Below are 23,072 nucleotides of genomic sequence, written 5' to 3'. Positions count from 1 at the left end.
AGGCACAGTATTAAGCAGGGGAGGGTGATATGACCAAAATCCTCCATCATGGCATTTGTAATTTCATATTACAATAATGATACATACCATGATAGAGTGATTTAGGAAATGGTTTATAATAACCATACTGTACTTCATCACATTTGATTATTGTCTCCTTTTATTTGGAAGTTCCAAACCAATCCTGCTCCATAATTACAATTTGACTCTTGTCCTCCATGTCTTCTTGTAACTCTCTTCTTCTGCTGAGGCTGGCAAACCAGCTCAGAGGTGAATTACCACCGTCAGCTTTTGCTCTCACGTCGCGTAAGAATGTGGAGAGCAGTCCTGTTGCTCAAATCTTGTTACCTTGCAAGGCAGCCCTGATTGGCTACATAGCCTTCCCCGAATATATAGAGACACTGAGTGATAGCTCCTGTGGTGGGAATGGTATTGGTATTTCTACTGTCATGTTTTATATACTGGGTCAAACCTAGTATTAAGTATGGGCAACCTGCATTTTGACAGTGCAGAAATCTTAAGGATTCCAACTTCAAGGAAGGAAGGGAAGCAGAGCTGGTTTAAAAACTGGGAAAAGTGAATTCAATGTGTACATAGACCCGGCAGCAGCATAGAGGATAAAGGAGTGACAAAAGGAAGAATAGATGTGTGGACAGATGGAGGATGAATGCATAGAGGAGAGAAAAAAGAAACCAAAAAAGATAGGATGATTGATTAAAAGCTGGAATGACAGAAAGATTGCAGACATAAAGAACATTTTGACACTGAATAGATGTATTTGATATGACAGCCTGTACCAACACTGAAAACCAGCGGTGCCAAAACCAAAGCTGAGCCAATTTCTGTAGCTGTCCACAGCTGCTACACTCACTATTTCATAAAATTAGAACTGATTTAAACAATTTCCAAAGCTGTTTTGATGTGAATTTTATTTTGGCATTACATGATATTGTGAACATTTGTGCTCGCTCGGGTTAATGCAGAAGCTCCTGAATGTCGCTGTCTATCAAATGCTTGCTAGAAAAACAGAGAAATGTGCGGGAGCGCTGCAACAAATGAGTCTTCCTCTTCACTGGAGCCAATGCAGAGACAATGGGCAGCTACACAAGACCAAAGACTAACAAGGGTCAGTGAGGACATGGAGGAAAACTAACGGGGTAACAGATCTGCATGAACACACGTACAGCGAAAGGCTCGCACACATCTGCATGCTAAATTAAGTAGCATCCACAATGAATACAATACAAATGCACTCATGCATGAACTCACACACACATGCAATCGTTTGTCTTCAAACAACAGTGCAGAAGACATACATTTTTGCCCTGGGTCATGAATTAACACACTCCCACACAGCTCACAAAAAGGTGCACAAAAGCATGTAGCGGAGCATATTCATACACGGCCTTGATATGCATATGTGCAAATATCTCAAGACAAAGCGGCAACATTAAGCAGCAGAAGAGGGTGGTAAATGAGAGCTTGGCTCAGTGTGGCACTGTTAAGCCTCTGCGTTTTGAGATGTTTCTTAGAGGGTTTAGATGAGGAGGATTTGTTTTATAGCCTCTCCTCCTTTATCTAACACCCCACCGCTCCGCCAGCAACCACCCCTCTCCATCCCCTGTGCCGTAGCTTCCCCACTTTCTGCTCTCCACTCTGCTGCCTTTAGCCTCCTTCTGTCTGTTCTCCTCATGCAACTGGCAGAGAAGGAGAGCCTCTAACACCACTGCAACAGCTTCAGTCTGGTCTGGAACCGTGGTAAGGTCAGTCTCCCTCACAAACACACACACACACACAGCTCCATCATAAAACAGGCAGGCATATGTAATGAACATGCATATCTAAACCCTGAGGTACTCTGCACTTCTAACATCATTCCAACGCTCTCGGTGAAAGCCGGTTCATCCAAGCTGCGCAGAAAGGTGTCTATCAAAACAGCACATTCCTTGTTAAAACATGACCAAGGATGCTCCGTACATGTAAGCCACAGAGCGATAAATGAAAACTTAAATGTTCTATCGTTACATTCAGAGTTTAATCCGACAGTAAAAGATAAATGAAACATCTTGGAGGTTGTGCTACATGAAGGTCAGCAGGATTCTGTCCTGTAAAGGAGACAGAGCAGTCTGCCTCATATTATTGCTTAGATACGCTCTTACACATGCACAGCACGGAAAACATGAGCATTATGTAGGACAAGCAGGAGGTAGGTGACCTTTGTTTTGTGTGGTGTAAGGTCCTGTCGCAATTCATTTTTACATATTGGAGAGACGGAGCGTCTGTGTCTGCGCATTTATCCGCTTTGGCGACCGTGCTGGTGAGTGAGAGATAAGTGGATCCACACACACACAATTAGAGACAGATAATGCACAAAGACGGAATGATAAAGGCGGGGGACAGAAGACGGAAGGATTTGATTGTTGTAAAAATTAAAAACAACTGGAGACAAGGACAAAAAAAAAAAAAAAAAAGCAGCCACAGAGAAGCATGGGAGATGAGGATGAAAAAGGAACATGTTGAGACAGGAGGATGGGAGAGAGGGAGAGGAAAAGAGAGGGAGCGAGGAAGAGTGGTGGTGGTGTTGGGGAGCAGAGGTCTCTTAACCTGGTGCGACGGGGCGTGTGCTTGTAAATAAACATCAGCCTGAGATTATTCCGAGCACGAAAGCCCAGACCGTGGGGCCCTGAGGTCAGAGTGGGCCCATACCTGGCTCTCACACAGACACACAGACACACACACACACACACACACACACACACAGCTGTGTTTCCATCCCTTCAGAGGACATTACATATACTTACATTCCTTTCCTGGAGACTTAGCCTAAACCTGACCTTAACCAAAGTCCTCACCCTAAAATGTAATGATTTATGTTATGCAGACTTTGGTTTTGTTCCCAAAAAGAAGGCGAGTCACCCACAGTGTGAGTGTGTAAACAGATTTATGTCCCCACAACATCAGTAATATGACTCTACAACACACAAACACTACATGTTTGAACTTCTATCCTTGTGAGGCCACTCACTGAGATAATGTATTCCCAGGTCCCTTACCCTAACCTTAACGATCACAACTAAAAGCCTAAACCCAAACCTGACCCTAACCCTGACCTAAATCTAACCCTGACCTAAACCTAAATCTAACCTGACCCTTAAAACCAAGTCTGAAGCCTCACACAGCCCTTTGAAGGTCTGTCAGAACGTGAGACCCACCCCAAATGTCCTCACTTTCCAAAAATGTCCTCACTCCTCACGTTCTCACAAAGATAGGTGTACAAGCACACACGCACACACACACACACACACACACACACACACACACACACACACACACATCCACACCCACTCACAAACACACACTCTTATCTACATCCACACCTACAAAGACTTTGTGTTAAGAGCAAAGCCTATTCAAGTACTGGTGCATGCACACAAACACATGAAAACAGACACACACATTTGGGTTATAAAAACCCACGAGCATGCATGCATCCAAACACACACCCATCTGCGCACACACATACACACACCCAAATGTAAACTGACAAATGCACACAAGCACACACACACACACACACACACACACACACACACACACACTAAATCTGGCAAGACAAAAAATGGATTTGAACAAAGAGAATACGCACACAGCTGAAGTACCCACTCACACAGTGCCCACAGACTCACAGAAAACATTCCACACATCCCGTGTACGCGCACGCGCACGCACACACACACACACACACACACACACACACACACACACACACACACACACATACACACACACACACAGTCTCTGTACTGTTAACACCCCAGATGTCTGTAGACATCCAGTCATCCCTAGCTCAGACGCTGTGTGTCATCCATCTCATTTTTTGTTCTTCCCTTGTTTTTGAGGAACCGACTGATGAGTCCAGACACTGGGATGTGGGATTATTCGCAATGACATAATATGTCGCTAGATTCACAACACGCTGAAGATAATCCGTCAACTACATCTCGCATCCTCGAAATCAGGAGTGGAGCGAGTGGGTCCGCATCACCTTTGGCTGACCTTCCCTGCCCCTCCCTGTGAGTCTAAAGGTATGTTGTATTTCCAAGTGAATCCCTAGAACAAACCTTCAGATCTTTTCATTCTCCCTTAATACTGCAGGAATGTGTCTGTGTTTACGCAAATTAACCCTGGAAGGTTCAGACAGCGTTTATACTAAAGAAGCAAGACTCTAGTCTCTGACTTTTTCTGGTGGCACAGTAAACAAGTTCTTTCAGTGTCATCACAAAATGAAGGTCATTTAGGTGGAAATGGTAAAACAAAGCATGGATCCATAACATGAATCACTGCTGAACTCTGAGGTTCTTTGGGTCCCAGATGAAATTTGCAGTCCTGACATTTCATGTAGTGAATTCACTGACAGAAAATATTCAGAAATGCGGAATGCTTACTGTTCAATGCTGGGGGAAAGGTAGAGTTTAGGGAAGACTTGGGTAGCTTCAGCATCCTCAAAGCTCACTGAGAGAAGGGCCACGTCCTCTCCAGGGTCCAGCGCCGTATCCTGAGAAAGACAAAGTCTGTGAAAGTCCGATCCATAGGCAAAACACCACTGGGATGCTGTGACTCATTCACATAGCAATAGCAGCAGCAGCAGCAGCAGCAGCAGCAGCCTGAGCTTCCATGTTTGGGCTGGTTAAAGTTAAGGCTGATGTCTGCATGAAATCTACTAGTTCGTAGGATGTCAACTTGTTCAAAAGGCCAATCCACACAAATTGAAAATTCCAAAAAAGTTACACTGGGGGGCAAAAAAAGCCTGCAACCATAGAGAAGCGTCAGGTGGAATTAATGGTTCAAATGGCGCACACTTCTGGACAGCAAGAGAAGTTTAAATGCTGCTTACTTTTTCATCTTCTCACATCTGGCTAGTGACTGTGTGAACTGTCAACTTTTGAAAGGTACTAAAATTATTGCATGCAGCCCCTCCATTTCCATGATGGGTGTGGGGGGAGCATGGTTCAGATGCTGTTCTGCCATCTGACAAGCACTTTTTTACACTTTCAAGTTTCCAGGTAGTCAACTTATCCATTAAAAGACGCCATCCACATTGGCGAACTTTTCAGATCACATACTTCTGTGTGAGCACAACGAGTACACAAGTCCCAAAATATTGAAGGAGATGGAGGGGAGAAGAGGAAAGACACCAGAAGAAACATCTGTTTTGTTTCATGCCACATTAGCTTCAACAGCTGCACTATGAGGCTGAGCTGATGACTGGAAGCACCAATCAAATCATGTGTGAGATGGATGCAGAGGCCACCCGGAGCTGCTCGCTACAAACCTCGTCTGTCTCTTCAAGGCTCTAATTTCTCATTCTGTGATGTTTTTCCTAGAGCATGGCTACTTCTCAGGCACTGTCATTAGTGCAATTCCACATCAAGTACCATTCTGGGCTCTCTCTCCCGACAGAGGCTCGGCGGCATTAATCAAATGTTTTACAGATGGCTTGAACTCATCCATTTGTTATAATCGCTGCCCTCTGTGGTGAGAGGAAATCTAACCACCATACATGATAGACAGAGGCACAGCGCAACCAGTTTGCAGCAAGGCCGCCTCCAACGTGGTCAGGCTTATTAACTAATTACACATGTTTTGGTCTGCTGATCACAAAACCGAACTGACCATTGGCTTGAGAAAAACACGGCTGAGTGGGAGGAAGAAGAAATTCCTTCACTGAACATTTTCTCTCCAAGTGGAGTGGAATTAATTTTTCTGCATGTAATCTAATGATTATGAAAGAACGAAATAATGAATTCATCAAAAACAATAAAATCACTCTAAACTTGAGTTCGCTGCAGCCCCAGGTGTCTGACAAGTGCCAGTCAGGGGCACAGGAAGCAGCTCTCAAGGGTTTCAACTTATTTATGTAACATGGAATGTGAAGATTAAGGGTCATTAATGAGCAGCTCTTGAAAGTACAGTATATTGATATCGAGCACATACATATAGAAACAGTCACAACAACGACTGCAGCCCTGCCGACTATATCATACAGTCTGCCTTGTGGCAGACGCATTAGAGGGTTAGGACATAAGGAGTCGAAGGGAGGCGGTGAAAGACAGCGGGGTGTGTGGCATCCAAAAGTGTTGCCGGATGGAATCAGCTCACATCAATACAGTGTGCATCAGTAAACAAGAACTGCTCTCTGTCTCACAGCAGCGCTCGCGGCTTCTGCCGCTGAAGATATGGGACAGATAGGAACAGGCATGGAGATGTGGGGCCGGGGCGGGCATGGGGCTTGGGAAAAGATTGTTTTGCTCCAGTTTGTAGCTGTCAAGTCCCGTTCTCATCTTTAAAGGTGATTTAATGGATGCTTCATTTGGACTTGGACAGAGTAAACAGACAGATGAGATCCAACAGGAAGGTGAGAGGGCCAAACAAAGAACATGGGGCAGCTCTGTGCGAGCTGCAGCGGACCATCCCTCAATTCGGTCAGACCAAGGGCACTGTTGAAGGGAGAGCCTTTTTGTGGAATGATTCAGACTCTATTCGTCCCAGAAGACAGCGAGGAGCTGTCACAAGTCATATTGCATCAGTGAAACAAACAAACAAAAACTAAAGGCAGACCCTTTAACTTTTAGCTATTGCCATTCTAAATTAATGTGCTGTGCAAGGAAGCTGAAGCTATGTAGATAAAAATAGTTTTTTTGGTCACATTTAGTTAAGACTAAACTATGTGAAACTATCCAACTCTCATTCCAAAAAGGTTGGGATGCTGTGTAAAGCAGAAATAAAACAGAATGTGATCACATGCTAATTCTTCTTGACATACACTCTCTATATCTAATGTTTTATCTCATCATTTTCAGTGATTTCTGTAAATATCTGCTTATTCTGAATTTGATGCAGCAACACATTTCAGACAAGTTGGGACAGAAACAACTAAAGACTGAGAAAGATGTGGAATGCTCCAAAAACATCTGTTTGGAACATTCCACAGGTAAACAGGTTCATTGGTAACAGGTGATGGTATGATGATCAGTCAGGCTTCTACAGGCTGATGTTTACTATAAGGTTTACCATGTACATCATAGTTTATTGTGAGCATGCTAACATTTATCAATTATTAACACAGTGCCGTACAGTTAAGGCTGATGGGAATGACGAGAAGTTTTTTTTACATGTATTTCATCAGAAAGGAAAACGTCAAAATTTGGACCTGGGATGTTCATGTGGAAAAGTCAAAAAAGTTCTTTGGATTCATCCTGAGGGTGCATGAATGTGTGAACCAAATTTCATGGCACTCCATCCAGTAGTTTACACATTTCATCCAAAGCCACAAATGTCAACCTAATGGTGGTGATAGAGAGAAATCACCAAGGATTCTTCCATGATGGATCATGAATGTCAAGCCATGTTAAGATACTTCTGCCTGGACCAAAGCACAGAGTGACCAACCGAATTATAATTCTGGAAATTTAAACTTGGGGAAAAAATGTCAACGCTACCTAAACTGTGGGTGAGAAAGAGACAACACTCAACTGCACTTACATTACACGAACTCATGCACTGCTCAAATTCATGATGCCATTTTCTGGAGAAAGAAATTTTCATGTTTGGGATGTTTAATTTAAAGTGTAGAGGGGCAGTACTGATTTACTTGACAGCTGGTTTTGGTTAAGGAATACACAGCGTGCTGAGGGGGCGTCCTTTCGGTGTGGTGGTTCATTTTGAGGCATTTGAAAACTCATGATTTTCTTCTCCTAAAACTTTGCAAATCTATTCAGGAAGTTGTGAAAGGATAGCTTAATGAGAACAAGAGTTGACCTTTTAACCTTAATGCCTTGAAACCATTACTTAAATCGAAAGAGAAAAGCTCTTCCCTCTGTAATGAAATAAAAGCCCCAAATGGTCATTAATGTTTCTGTTCACACATACACACATCTTTAGCCCTTTTGACCAACACTTGAGGGCAACTGCCGCTTGCTTATGTAAAGAGTTGTTAGTGAAGGAACATTAAAAAAGCCTTTGCTCCACAGGCCATGGGCAGGACCTTAATGAAGAGCCTTCTTCATTGGTAAGTAATGAGCACTGAAATGGCCTGGGTCAGAGGACTGCAAGACAAGGAGGGCGTCCTGCAGGGGTGTTGGTTGGACGCTGAAGCAGTATTTACTACATGCCCCTGGGGGATGTGACTCAACTGCTCAAGGATTGGATTTAAGAAAGCGGGTGAAGAGTGTGCAAGCGTGTGTGTGCGTGGACATCAAGGTTAGAGGGTGCCTCCGAGTCAAACCCTTTCACGTGGCCACCACCCCGCGTCTTCCATCCTCCTTACTCTTTTAGACACATGGGTTCATGAACACACACAAATGCACAGACACTTTTCCTTGTGTCCGTCCTTGTGTCTCCTGATGCCCCGGCCTCTGGCATCTCCTCTGTGTCGCATGTGACAGGTTGGAGATGTGACAGCTGTCCTTATGCCAGACTAAGTCTGGCCAAAGTCACAACACACACAAACACACTCATCCGCAAACTCTACACAGGGGCTCTACTGCAGGGCTAGTACGGAGGAGGTAAGGGCACTTTGTCCGCCTTCTTCGCCCAACTTTAAATGTCATGCCCAACTTAATGGGGCGGCTTGACTGACAGCAGGGTTGTTGTGCAAGGACATGTCCAGCTTCTAGGCGAGCAGCTTTGAGTGCCCCTGCACATATGCTGGACACACTGCTGCTTCACATTCTGAAATCTACAATAAGTACAAGGCAGCGGCTGCAATTCAGGTAGGAACTATGTTCCTTCACTTGGTGATCAAGGCTACCTTGGGGTGCTTTAAGCCCTGGTGCATTTGCTTGTCAGTTGTACCCTGATGTGAACCAAACAGCCAGAGAGAGATGGCAAAACTTTCCAGCTTAGTTTACAGCTCTTTCATTTGTTGGTGTGAACATGTACCTGACCACGCCTAAAAGGCAACGCTGTATCACTTCTTCTCTTGGTCAAGACCAAACGAACTGAACGACAGGTGTGAAAGCACCATCAGAAGCTTAAGGCTGCAGTCTCCTCTAACAAGCTATCGAGCTTTGGTGGATATCGTTGTGTGAGAATTCACAGTGCATATGAAATAATTAGCTTGATCAACTTTTACCAATGAAGGAAGATGCAGTCGAACAACGAAGTTACATATTTCACCTAGGATGATTAGGATTGGCAAAAGACAGCATGGTACTAAAGGAAAAGGACACATAGCAACAAAACACCGAAGATACTGCCCAGCCAATATCCTCCAATTGTCAATGTCACAAATGTCACATCCGCAGTATCAATCAAACTTGTGCCACCTCTCCACTAAAAACCAACAGCACCATTTTAGAACTGCTAGAATATGCGCCATCTACTGGCAAAGAAAGTAAGCGCTCCTGCAGTTCTGACACTTTCGCCACTTTCTGGCAATGTGTTACAACTGCAGTTTTTTCATTTTGTTGGCAGCCCAATAAACATGAACATCTGTCACTGAGTTACAGAATGAGTGAGTGAGTGATGACATTACACCATTGGCTGTTGACTTGTTCAAGTGTTGCCGTTTCCCTGCTGGCCATTGCTCTTTCAAAATGAAAAGGTGCTAACAGTCCTGAATTACATACTTAGGAGGCTTTTAAAGCGAAGTATGGAATTATGACCCCAAGAGGTTTTAAGTTTTGTTTTTGCTTGAGCAGGTGTATGAGCTACGAGCATTTATGCTCAACGTACTTTCCGTTGCAGTATTTTCCAAAAAGCCAGGGGTGTACTAAACATTCTGTGAAGGTGCAAGAAGTCAACCTGTGCCGCCAGAAGAACACTATAGACCAAATATAGCTGGTGTTAATCACTGTTTTGTGTTTGTTTGGTTCTCTGCTAAAAACTGGTAAGAGTCAAGAGTTTACACTGATCTCAGTGTCACATTGCATGTCTTGTGTCCTGTTTGAGTGCTTTCCTGGTTTTAGGTTCAGGACTTGATGCTTCGTATTTAATTGGGTATTCATGAAATCCTTTGTATGTCTGTTGTTATGGTTGGTAAAATAGCTGGATGTGGAGAAGGTTATACAGACAGTTAAGGAGCAGATAAAATTTAAAAAAAAAAACAAAACAGACATGGTGAGTGAAAGCGATTCTGCCTGAAAAAGCTTAATATTATGCCCTTTCATACATGTCTTTACAAAGAATTCAAAGATGAAAGAAAATGGCAGGGTAAAGAGTAAGCAAATACATCTCCATAGTTTAGACTGCAGGGGCTCTTTCTTCTTTCTTCTTCAAGTTTTATTCCATTCATTTTTCTGAAAATTGCTGTGACTCTCCAGCACTTCTCCAATGTCCTCAAATAAGAAGTGCAGAGAATAGCAACACAAAAATGTATCTTCTATGCTTAAAGTCAAGAGCCTTGAACAGAGCAGAAACAAAGAGCCTTAAACCACGATAAAGTGTTAAAAGCTACTTTGAGACCAACAGAATATAGTGAATTAATGCCTGACATACTGCGCTGTGTGTTTGTGTCAGCCTTTTCATAGGTTGACGGAGACTTGCGCCATCACACCCTGCGGGCGAGAAGCACAGGGTCAAGGTGGCAGCTGCCAAAATGTCTCATTGCATGACATGAAATGTTCTGATTGAGAAAGAGAGTTGAGGATATTGTTCCTAATGATGTGGTGCTGCTGCTGCTGCTGCTTGTGGGGAGGGGATGAGCAGAGATGTGGTGTACTCCAGGGGCCATGATGATCCCACTCCCTCACCTCAAAATACAGAGCATTGCAAGCGCAAGCACAAGTCACCACAACCCAACTGGCACGCATATCCAAAAGGACCTAACGCCCTCTTCTGAAATATCTGCCCTATCCCATGTCTGTCCCTCTCTTTCTCGAACTCTCCTTTCCAACAAACTCTCAACTCATGCTGCAACTTGGGCTGATCTAAGACAGGAACGGTAGATGATTAACCAGGTAACTCTGTGTCACCACATAGTTGTACCCCGTGCCAGCGCTTAATTTTGACATGAACACAATGGGCAAGAGATTACAGAGCATACATGCTCCACCTGGAACCATGTTGGCGGAACAGGACCCAAACACACCTAACACTGCCCCGTTGCCACAGTCACAAAAGCTTAGTGCATGGGGTGTGTTTGCAAACTGAAGAATAAGAACACAGTATGCTTGTGTGTGCCTCTCTCCGTGGAGCATACAGGTCTTTTTGGAGGATAGGTGTGGCAACGAATGGTAATCTCCAGAATTAGTTGCCAGAATGTTCCTAAATTAATTGGTTCATGAATAAAGCTACATTTTGTACAACTGAAATGTATAATGTAATTTTCTTAATTCAGTTTTAGGCTTCGTGCAATGGAATGATGAGTGTTTCCCATTAACAGTCTTCATTTAAAAACAGTTATGATATAAAGTATATACAGTGACATGCATGGACATGGAGCAGGCCTTTAAAATCTTATAAAAAATAATGTTGAGGTTCCTCCAAATGAGCAATAATTTAGTTAGCAAAAGCAATGGTATATAAGAGGCATTTTAAGGGCAGTTTCAGTTTGGTGTGATCGTCACCATGGCCTTTCAATAAGCCACTCTAATCCAGCCTAATGGAAATAAAAAAAGCCGTAACAACTGAAAAAAAAAAAGTCACAAGCGCAGTGTGCGTGTGTGTGTTGCAAAAGACTTAACCAGTCTCCACCCTGACAACGCACACTCTTGGTATCCACTGCTTGGAAATGAGATTGAATGAGACACCTATTACTGAGTCACAACCATGGGTAAAATATATGTTAGCGCATCCAGCTGGGACAATCGTACGGTCGATACAAGCCACCTGAGATGAGGCAGAAAATGCATCGAATGGGAAAGGATGCTAAAATTTACAGAGACATCCTGCTGCAATTATGCCAACTGCTCAAGTTTTTTCATTTAAGTGTTTTGGGAGCTGGGCCACGAGGCAAAATCTTTACATTCTTTGCGACAATAACTGGCAGATGACCAAAAGATGTGCCAGTGAGACACTTAAACAAGCTGATCATTTCACTGAAACACGAGTCATATGTGTGACTGTGGCCAAGTGCCACTGATAGTGTGTCACTGATAGCATGTCGCTGCAATGATCTGGCCTTCGCTGTACTGAGCATGACGCTCGGGCTCGAAGCCACAAGAGTGACTCAAGCATGTGTGTTTGCATGCGGAGAGCTGCATGCCTGTGTGTTTCAAGGAAGGAATGAATGCATGCAGTGTGTCCTGATGTACAGATGACACACTATAGAGTGACCTGTAAGTCAAGTGCTCTCTGACTTCGACACCTTGTGGTGAGAGCGTCATGTGTAACATCATTACATCTTCAGTCTCAAAGTCTTTTTCCTCCGTATTTTCATTGACTTTGAAGACTTGTTATAAAAATGAAGCTAGCACTCACTGCAAACTTTCAGCTGAGAAGGCTGGACTTTGAGCAGACGGCTTAACACACTGCTTTGGTTATTGTGGCATTTTCTGGGGGTGATAATTGTAATTGCATTAATATTGCTTCAGTGACAGTGTTGCAGGGTGTTTTTGTCCTACTGCACCGTTAATGAGACTATTCCGGTCATTTGAACCACTGCAGCCCCTTACCCCTATTCGGGACCGAATGGGACGTTAGGCCTAAATAACCGTGAAATAAAGGCATTTGCTGAAATTACAAATCATTTGGCTCGTGACAAAAATGACATTTTTCATGAGGATTTGTCTTGGCACTGAAGACAAACCCCAATAAACAGGGCTACGACTGAATATCTGAAATGCATTTCGACATGCACACACTCTGCCTGTTGGTGCATGCTATATCAGAACTATTGTTTGTTCATCTTAAAAATGCATTTGAATGTACTATTCTACAATCATTTGCAAGTAGGAATTTAAAATCAGCCTTAAATCTGTTATATTTGAAACTATTCAGAGGTGCAGCTGCACAACTGTAATCTGTGATACATGTAGAAGCTATAAGGGACAAAAAATCCCACATACAGTGTCGATCTTGTAGCATGTCTTGCATATCAGTTATTATACAGCATAATACTGAAAGATACATTAGTTTGAAAATAACGGATGCAGGGCTCTATGCTTACAGTACAATTACTTTTGGGGTGCACACAAAAATTTAGGGCCACGGGTGTGTTTTTAAAGAAACACAGTACTGTAAAAATTCTCCTTTCTACATTTAAAGCACAGTACGCACAAGAAAAGGGGGGCAAACTAACTTAACTAAGAGATTGCTACAGAATGTTGAAAATAATTCCATCTTTTTGGGAGCATAATTAATCTGGTTCACTTCAGCTATCACGCCTTCATTTAAGCTTTTGGACATTGCTTTGGAGAAATGAAAAAGAAGAAGGAACACTCGGACAGAAGAACAAGTCTAATTCTTCTATAATGCAGGGCTTCTTGAAGTCATTGGTAAGCCAAGGGTAAGTAAACGCCAAGTCTCACAAATGAGCACAGACAGGCAACATATAGGGACACAATTTCACCCTGAAGCCACCAATGTGTTGATAAAAAGCCTAGAGATGGCAGAATTAGGTGCACAGAACGATGAGGAATTGAGAGTTAAATGAAGGCAGAATAACATCAGGGCTGAGGTGACAAAAACAAAGGATTAGGAGGAAGAACATTTGGAGGTGTTGCAGAAAAGCAACATATAGATGGTGCACAACTTGATATAAAGCGAGGGCGGAAAGTAGGCCAGATAGAAGTAATTCCATGGAGGCGTGGAGAAGTGTGGGGGGACGGAGGAAGAAGATGAGGGGGGGGAGGGGGGTGTTCTCCTGAGACTGTAAAGCTGGAAACCTCTGATGCTCAGCTGGGGGTACAAGCAGGTGGGTGGGAATCTTCGGTTGGAGACGCAGTGTGGGTGGTTATGGGGGGGAGGGCTGGGGGGAGTGATTGTGGATCACAGATTCGCCCAGGGAGACAGGAGGCGGGCATGACCTTTGGTATCAGGGAGTCATATTGGGGTCACTGGAGCATTAGGGAGTGGATTTGAGCTCTGTGCTCTCTAACCACCCCTCCTAAGGCTGTGATTTCTCTGTAATTCCCCTGCTCCACAGAGGACGCTGAGGTGCTCTCCTTCATCTCCTTAAATAATCTCTTTCCCATTTACTTCCACACTACAAAGGGAGGTGGAGGAAGTCTTCTGGAAGACACGTGACCTTTCATCATTTCCTGCTTTATTTATACAGACTCACGGGGATGTAAAGACCATCAGTCGAAGGGGGGGCAAGTTTGTTTCGACAGGCAGGCAGAAATGGAAGCACATCAGAAAATGCTCTACTCACTGGATATACGTACTGCACTGTATGTTTCCAGCATATGTGCAGACAACACTGAGAAAACAAACAGGAAAAAAGCAACAGACAACAAAAACACATTAAAAAAGATAATCAAATCAAAACAAACGGGCCCAAGTGTCATCATCGCTGAGATGAGACATACTGAGTAAATATGTTCCCTGATTGCATGTCTGCCATGACATCATGAAGCAAGAGATGACTCAGTTACAGTGAGGAATATGTTGTTTATCATGTGCAAACAATTATCAATTCACCAGCGTCAGCGGCATTAGTCACCGCAAACGGTCCCACACCTAGTTATGATATGATACAGAAAGACTTAATAGGCCAAATGTGTGTCATCATCAATGGGATGTGAGCGCAGCAAGGTGTCTGATGAATTCTCACCTCTGATGGTTATTAGCTTAGAATGGCAGCGCTGCATGACAGGAAAATTAAAACAGGGAAATGGAAAAACACAGAGGGGAGAGAAGAAAAAGCAGGCGAGAAGATAACGAGTCACAAAGCAGAGAGACAGTAAAAGAAATAAAAGGTCAAGGAGCTCACGTTTTCTGTTGATGCTAACCACCTCATCATGCGGCGAGGCTCTGGTGCCACCAGTCATGTGTCACAACAAGGAATGATGGAGAGTGCCTGACTCCCTCACCTCGGGGCACGACCTTTCTGACAACCCATCTGTCAATGCAACACCAGGGTTGTTGCCGCCAGTGATGGGTCACTGGATGGAAGTGCACCGAAGGAAGTGAGGACGTGCAAAGCAAACAAATAACCGAACCTTCTTTGACCTTGTCACCTTTACACTTGTGGCTTCATTACATGTCCTGAATGCAAACAGTGAAAACTTCCGAAACGTTCAGATTTACCTGAAGAAAAAATCAATTCGGAGGGTCTGCACGTTTGCACAGGTGTTTTCAGCTACTCATCGTAAATAGGCCCAGAGGTTGTAGAGTTACACTGTACAGCATTCCCTTGCTACATAGTCAGCATTACCTAAAAGCATTTAAGGACTGTAAAATGAGGTCGGCATACTCTATGTGTGTGAATACTGAACATCAACTCCTGCAGTTAACTGTATGCTAACTGTGAGTTCACAGTAATACAGGTCAAGCTAGCTAGACTCGCTAGCTTAGACTAGTGATCTCAACACTTTGCAAGGCTAATGACTGGCACCAGTCTTTATGGACATTGCAGTAGTGCAACACATACATTTCTGACAACTAGTCAGTGCAAAATCATGAAATACAGAAGAGAGGAGCGAGTTATTGTGCTACATGAAATATGTTCATGAGTGAAGAAATAAAAACAAGGCAGTATCATTGACCTGCAGTCAAGTGTGAGAGTGAGAGAGGCCTCAAAGACCCCGGATTTTAGCCATATGCACTACGTCTAAAACTCTGTGCCCTATTTCTTGTCTGCCTCTTCGCTGTCTGTCTAATAAAGGCAAAAAATACTGAATAAAATGATCTTTAAAATGGCGGGTGTGGAAATGTTTATGTCTGAAATCGTGGTTCTCCGGCTCAGCAGGGCAATGTGTCTCAAACAAAGACCCACTGATAAAAACATTACTCCATAACACAACTACCAGTGGTGGTCAGAAGCCTCCACAGGTTACCTTTAACCAAGCATGCACAATAGCAGGGCCCTGGCACACCTATATATGTGTGATTTTCTAAGGTGCCCCACCCTAGCAGGTGCAACAAAGCACATGCTCAGAGTATTCATGTTTTACAAACTTAACCTACGAACCTATGAAGGGGGTGCAAATGTAAAATAGCTCTCAGATATCTCTGGTTCAATACATCAAATGACACCATGAAAAAAAAACAGCCTTCTCAGAAACTAAAAACACGTTGAGCCAGCAGCAGGGTGCTACTGCAGTTTAACAGTAATGGTTATGTCATAACTGAAAGATCAAGCTCAAATATTTACATTTGGCTCTCCGGGTGTTTCAGGGTGTGGGCATCGCGAACCACAAATTGATATTTACAAGAACATGGATAAAGTACTTTCTGGTTTCCATGGGCTTTCTACTTTTAGGATTTAGATGAACGTTACAGTATATTCAGCTGTCTACGTGCCCAGTCATATCTATTCCTGGCCATGTGCTGGAGTCACAGTGTGCAGTCATTTACAATGACCTCACGCTCTTCATGACTTCTGTACACAGTGCCATTTACTGTAGATCAGTGTGATTAATTAGTGCAGTATGCATTACTGCATGCTATTATGAGAAAACACTCCCTATTAGGAGTTTCATCTGAACTTCACTAGAAACCAGCTTTAAATAGAACTCAGACATTTCCAGAGAACTGGAGCTTCCAGAGAGCTACACCCGGCTTTCATGATGTTTTCTTTGGTCCAGTCCCAATGTCCACCCACCACACTGACCCCCTCAGAGGCACTGCAAGCACTTGCAAGTGTTAAAAAGTACTGCATGTGAACTGGGACGGCACTTCCTTCAATCACATTACCTGCTTTTTCAGACATGTTTGCTGATGCAGCGGCAATCTGAATCAAATGCTTTGTCTGGAACAGGTGCTTTTCAGGAAGGCCGCAGGGATGAGACGCATGCGCTAATGATTAAAAACATTATACTGTGTACGTCTGTGATGCTTGCCCCCCAAAACACTCCATATACAGTATAAACACAGCCTATCAACTTTACACGCGAGTCCACAGGTGCTCTTTGACTGCGCTTTCTTCGTGACCGTCTGAAACCAATGAGATGAAAGCAGGTTCCCATTAACACGATCAGCTTCATCCAGTTTCCCTTCAGCTTTCTCATTGTGTCACACGGAGGGCTTAAAGCTGCGGAGTAGCAGATGTTAAACCACCTGGCAGTAATCACAGCAGGGTTCTCAAATCAACAGAGTGTGCGAACAAGACGAATCAGATACAGATCTCCGGACCTCCAACGAGGAGGCTCAATCACGAACAATTACAGACTTCAATCGATAAACCGCAGGTACATTCAGGCTCAGCGTCCAAGGTTTCTTATCGTGGCTAACACACCTTCAATAGAGGTGAAGTTTTATAGAACAGAACAAGTCGGCAAAGATCACACGCACGCATCGCTTCCCGTGACTCCATGATGTGTGTGAAGCTAACATGAGTCCTGTGAGGGAATGGCAGACCCCAACACTAATAGCAAAAACTTCCTAATAGAGAGCGAATTAGACAATTTGATCTTTGTGACTCCAACAAACAGCCAATAACAGTAATAACGAGGATTTGATAGTGTCTATACATTTCTTTTTACTCATCTAAATCAGAGTGGTCCCTGGTCTTCTCATCCTGCCGTCAACGCAACGACTGATGTAACACTCACGTTAGATAATAACCCACAACCCACTGACCCACTGTATCCTTCTCTTTTGCAACTGCATCTAAACCTCTTGCAACAGAGGAGTTTCAGTTTACTGTGTCAGCAAACTCAGGAGAGGGTTGTGCATTTCCTGCCATCGGTTTGGACTCAAAGTCATCAAGGAGCAGATATTACCCATATTTGGTATCATTTGATGATTGGAACGATTGGAAAAAAATCAACTAAAGGCCTGATCAGTCATAACAGTTGTTGTAAAAAAAAATTTATATATATATATATATATATATATACACAAAAGATAAACTATCTGGAGAATAAAAATTCATATTCTACCACTTTATACTATCTCACTTCTTATTTCTGTTTTGAGCTGTTACGCCTGACATTTAAATTCATCTTCAAGAGCATACAAAGCTATAATACATCCACCATTTAAAAGCCACATAATTGTTTATCTGCGTGGAAGCAGTGGCTGGCCTTTTCAGATTTCACTGGTACACTGCATTAGTGAAGCCCAAACTGGCAATTACTTGACGATGTCTTTTGGGCAACTTGCTTTCCTACTAAATGCCATGTCTGAGCGCTATACAGATACTCCATCACTCAGCAACACAACTTTCAAAAAGCACGAGGAACACAAAATGAATGCATCTTGATATGCTTTGGTTTCCCCTGAATTCATTCAAAACGCAGCTGAAGATCGGCTTTGCATTCTTAATAGTGGAAGCAATAAATGTAGATTTCAAGTGAGAAATCAAAATACACAGTCTGCTCTCGTCAAAGAGAGTCCCGTGACAGTGCAGATACCGTACTGTGTCTGGCGAAAGCGGCCTTGGCTTCGAGCCCCACCACAAGCACGAGTAAGAGGACAGTAACCGCTCATTTAAAATCTTTCAAGCAATGTTTTTACTGTATCATATTCATCTGAAAAAGGATTTATGTGGACAGATTTTCATATCAAAATGAAAAATTGCTCCATCCATCTCTATAATCCCCAGTTACTTAACAATATGATGAGTTTAACTCTTGAATGCAATTCAAAAACGCATCATAAACACCTTCAGCAGAGGGGTAAACATTCGGTAAACCGTAATGAAACATCAGGGACTCAATCATTTTCTTGGTGTCATCAGGTAAATACTACCAAACAGAACAGATGCAGCAGAAGAAGAAGCACCATGTTTCTGCACAGCAGCAGTAAAGGCTGTGCAGAAAAATAAAGGGATGAGACAGAAGAGGCAGAGCTGAGGCATGGAGCAGAACACTCTGGGCATTATGGGAGTAACCTGCAATTATTTTATAGCTCTTAAGATTCCTGAGCTCTTAGTCAGTGTTTACCGTGCAAGGGCACAGCAAGGCCACAAATTACAACCACTTGCTTTGGCACCAAATGCTCAACAGTCACGCACAGGCCCGAGCTTTCTCTCAAAGCAGCACACAAGGCTGAGAATAGAAATACAAAATGCTAATGGGTGGAAGGTAGCCATTAGGTAATGTTTTTGTTTTTCCTTTTGTCATATGATCACCACCACTGGTCACACATCAGTCTGTTTCACACTGCATAATCCAGTAATAGCTCATTCTATTCAATTCACTCCACTGAGTGACACCAACTCTTTTGACCTGATGTGGAGCCATGTGGTAAAAGCCACAATCAGCAGGTCAAACTGGCGGTGGAATAATGCAGTCAAAGTGCACAGCACACAAAGGTGTCGCCGAATTCCCTGCTGCGGCCGTGACACAGCAAATAACACAATGGACAGCAGAGGCAGCGCTAATGGCTGATTGAGGGACATTTTAATCACAGCCCTAATGGATGTTGTTGTTGTGTCTTCATTCATGTATGTGTACGTGTGCATGCAGTGGCCACTGTGTTATTTTCCAGGTCTGTGCAGGGAGTTGTGAAAGACTCATCATGTGACGCAGCAGGCTATCTTCAACCACCACTTCTCCAAAAGCCCAACTGCCACGCAGAGGGGGACGTAAGCTGGACAGAAAACCGCAGCAACGAAAGCCTCATGAGCGGTTGAGAAAGGAGCAACAATTATGTGGCAACCGGAAAGGTAAGGGAACCGCAGCTGCTGCAAACCGAGGAGGTTTTCTGGCTTATGTCTTGGAAAGCTACGGTGGCCACCGTGTCCTCACAGAAAAGGGACAAACACACAAACAAGCATGACTGCCGGCCCGGAATACCCAAAATGTGGTCCATCACCAGTGGTGATTCAGTGGTGTAGGCCGTCACATTAAGTGGCTTTGTGTCATTCTCCAGCTCCCTTAATCTGGGCTTTGTAAGGAGGAGGTGTTGAGTTAAAGTGTTTTTAAAGGAGTACTCAGGTGCTCACATTGATAAGACTGGAAATCACTGCACTATAAATGCTGCTCTGAAGGATTTTCCGCTCTTTCCCATGGTTTAATGTGATACGGGTGCAATCTGTAGATGTCATGTTGGAGTTCTGGTAATTCTGAGGTTGAGTTTTACTCGACGGCTTTAAACAAGTTCTAGAAACTTCAGGTTAGTGCAGAGGAGGGTCGCCTGGAGGGTCACCAGTCAGAACGTGAAGCATCATGGCTGAAAGTCCTGCATCGGGCCAACGCATCACAGATCGAGGGAATTTGCTGTCTTTGCTAAGGATTTGACTGAAAGCAATGATATTTGTTGTGAAAGAATAAACATGAAAACAGTGGAATACTGCGACAAATGACAATTTACCCTTAAACCAAATCAGTTAATACCTAAATTGTACAAATAACCAGAAAATTAATGTCCATCCATGGATGTATTAAGAGTACTGGATACTGCGTTCCAAGATGGGTTCATACCTGAGTTCGATTCATCAATTTCATGATCAACAACAAAAAAATTAAACCAGCAAAAAAGCGGATAAAAGATTGATCATTTAAGATCATTTGTGAGGAGGAAATTCAAAACATTCTCTGGCTCCAGCTTCTCAAGTTCAAGGACTTGCTGTTGTTCTCTGTTTCATATTATTGTACACTAAATGTTTTGGAGTTTTGGAACGCTGGTTGGCAAAAACTAAAGAATGTGACGGCACAAAATAATACACTGAGATAACTCTATTTGACCTAATGGCTAAGACTGAGAAAATGCAAAGAGCAGTTTCTGTGCGTACCCAATAGTCATGTGACCTGCAATTCTGCCTGTGGTCACCACCCCATAATCATCACCCACACCGACACTGTTCCTGGGGTTTTGGAGTGCCTGGTACCTTAATATGTGACGCCTAAATGTCCTCCTGCACAGAAATGCATTAATCAGCTGAGTGCACCGGTGATGCCCGTACATGTACACTGTGTTTATGCTGCAATAATCAAGCGAAATTACTTCTTGAGTTTTCGAACAAAGCATTACTGCGTGCGACTGAAGGCAATGCGCACTCTGTAACACAACTACTACAATAAATGAACCGTTTCCACTGCATAAATTCAAATTTGAGCACAACGGTATGAGAATCATAAATCTTAAAGGAATAATAAGCCGTTTTCCACAGCGGTGCAATGACAAAGGCGTATCGTCAGTCAGGTCTGCTGGAAATTCAATTAAACTGGGTGACAAACAGCATCACTGTTCAACAGCAAACTCTGCAGATTACTGGTGAAATAATGGCTCCATCAATTGCTGTTAATGATGTTCATTACGTGGCCGTGATGGACTAAAATTCTGCATCTATTTTAAAACCTCACTTTGAGACACACAGCATCAGCAAACACATAGAGGTGAAGAGTGGGCTGTTGAAATCAATTGATGTGTGTAAACAACACCTACTTAATCAGCCCCTTAAGTGATCAAATGCTGACCTCATGCTATAAGTGATGCTTCCGGTTTGATCCCTTCATAACCCATTTAACACTAAAATGGTCAGAAAACTCTTTAACAGGCCATAGGTTATGGGAATATGCTTTCTTTTTTTAGTGGCGGTGCCATAGCTGGAGTCATGCAGAGAAAAATCACTGTGTAAAGAGGCCGCTGCTTCGAGAAGAGGCTAATCATTCAAATTACATGTTCAACACAGTATTGCTGGACATGCATTTGAGCCGTTTTTCTACGTAAACAACCCAAGAGCTGTTGGGGTTGAGCACTTAACTATTCCTAAAGCAGCTACAGTGCAGAGCTGTGTGCAGCCTCTTTACCAGTCTGTTATCAAAAGGCTGTCAGACGTGACTTAAAGTTACCGTAAGTCACTAAGTACGCAGGTGTATTATTGGTTTGTGCCAACTAATGTGAGCGTGTCCTGTGCACCCACAGTGAGACTGCATTCTGGAGCAAACCCCAATCTGTCCTCACTCTGACCCTCCTGTTTCTGAGGAGCGGCAGGAGCATGTTTTAAGAGCATCGTTAGGAGGAAATTTTCATGTTTTGTCCCCCTCCGTGAAGTGTTTACTGAAGCTGATTTCCAGCTCTTTAAATAGTCAGAGCAGGAAATATTATTAAAATGAGAAACGTCAGGACCCAGATGGCCTCCACTTAAACACTGTTATAATCAAGACCGTAACATGCAAAGACAACTTAAAATAGAAGTGACAGTACGTGAATATTAGATATTCATTTTCAATTTAAGTGCCGCTTCTGCATTCAGTTTTTGTTTTACATTTCTCACTTTTCCAAACAAAAAAAAAAAACCTGTTTGGGAAAGCAACATTAGCTCAAGGCTAATTCAAGAGTTGATATTTGGATGAAAGAATAAAAAAAAAAAACAAGACAGGAAATGAAAAGGAAGTACAGAAATAATCGAGTCAGTGACGCTGGCACCACAAATGAAAAGACAGAACGCGAGCCCAGGGCTCTGCTTCACCCTGACCCTCCCCTGTCAGTTGCTGCCTGTGGAGCTCAGAAGGTTAAAGTGTGTGTGTGTGTGTGTGTGTGTGTGTGTGTGTGTGTGTGTATAAGGGGGGGAGGGGGCGAGGATGCAGGACCAAAAATAATTAGAGTAAAAATAATTAGATGTAAGTGCTCTTGTTGAAGCATGCACAGCTTTCACAGACACAACAAGGATACAGGAATGCCCAGGGCTCAGTGCAGCCCTCCCTCAGGTCAGTTCTGCAGGAAGCAAAATTGACCTCGGGGAGTGGGATGCCGGTTGCCGGGCATTAGAGAAGCTTGGGATAAAAAAAGGCTCAAAAATGTAAAAAATTTAAATCTGTCCTTAAAGCAATAGTTCGGCATTTTGGAAAGTACACTTATGGGCTTCTTGAAGAGAGTTAGATGAGGGGATCGATGCCACGCTCACATGTTAAAGTTAAAGCTGCAGCCAGCGGTCGGTTAGCTTAGCTTAGCGACTGAAAAAAAGAGGAAAAAGCAAGCCTGGCTCTGTCCAAAAGTAACCCACTCTGCCTACCAGCACCTCTAAAGCTCATTCTTTAACACCTTACATGTCTTAGCTTTAATCTGAACCAAAACTG

At 43.3% G+C, this 23,072-nt stretch overlaps 1 protein-coding gene across 2 annotated transcripts in view; it reads right to left on the bottom strand.

The window, feature by feature from the left end:
- babam2 (BRISC and BRCA1 A complex member 2) overlaps positions 1 to 23,072 on the bottom strand; it is a 70,912-nt gene that overhangs the window by 22,708 nt on the left and 25,132 nt on the right. For both annotated transcript variants that reach the window (XM_076749315.1, XM_076749314.1), the window contains exon 7: positions 4,446 to 4,555. In XM_076749315.1, the coding sequence (XP_076605430.1) occupies positions 4,446 to 4,555 (110 nt within the window). The remainder of the gene's footprint in view (positions 1 to 4,445; positions 4,556 to 23,072) is intronic.

Source organism: Chaetodon auriga, chromosome 14, assembly GCF_051107435.1.
Source record: "Chaetodon auriga isolate fChaAug3 chromosome 14, fChaAug3.hap1, whole genome shotgun sequence".
Classification (NCBI taxonomy): Eukaryota; Metazoa; Chordata; class Actinopteri; order Chaetodontiformes; family Chaetodontidae; genus Chaetodon; species Chaetodon auriga.
This window is presented reverse-complemented; position numbering and strand designations above follow the sequence as displayed.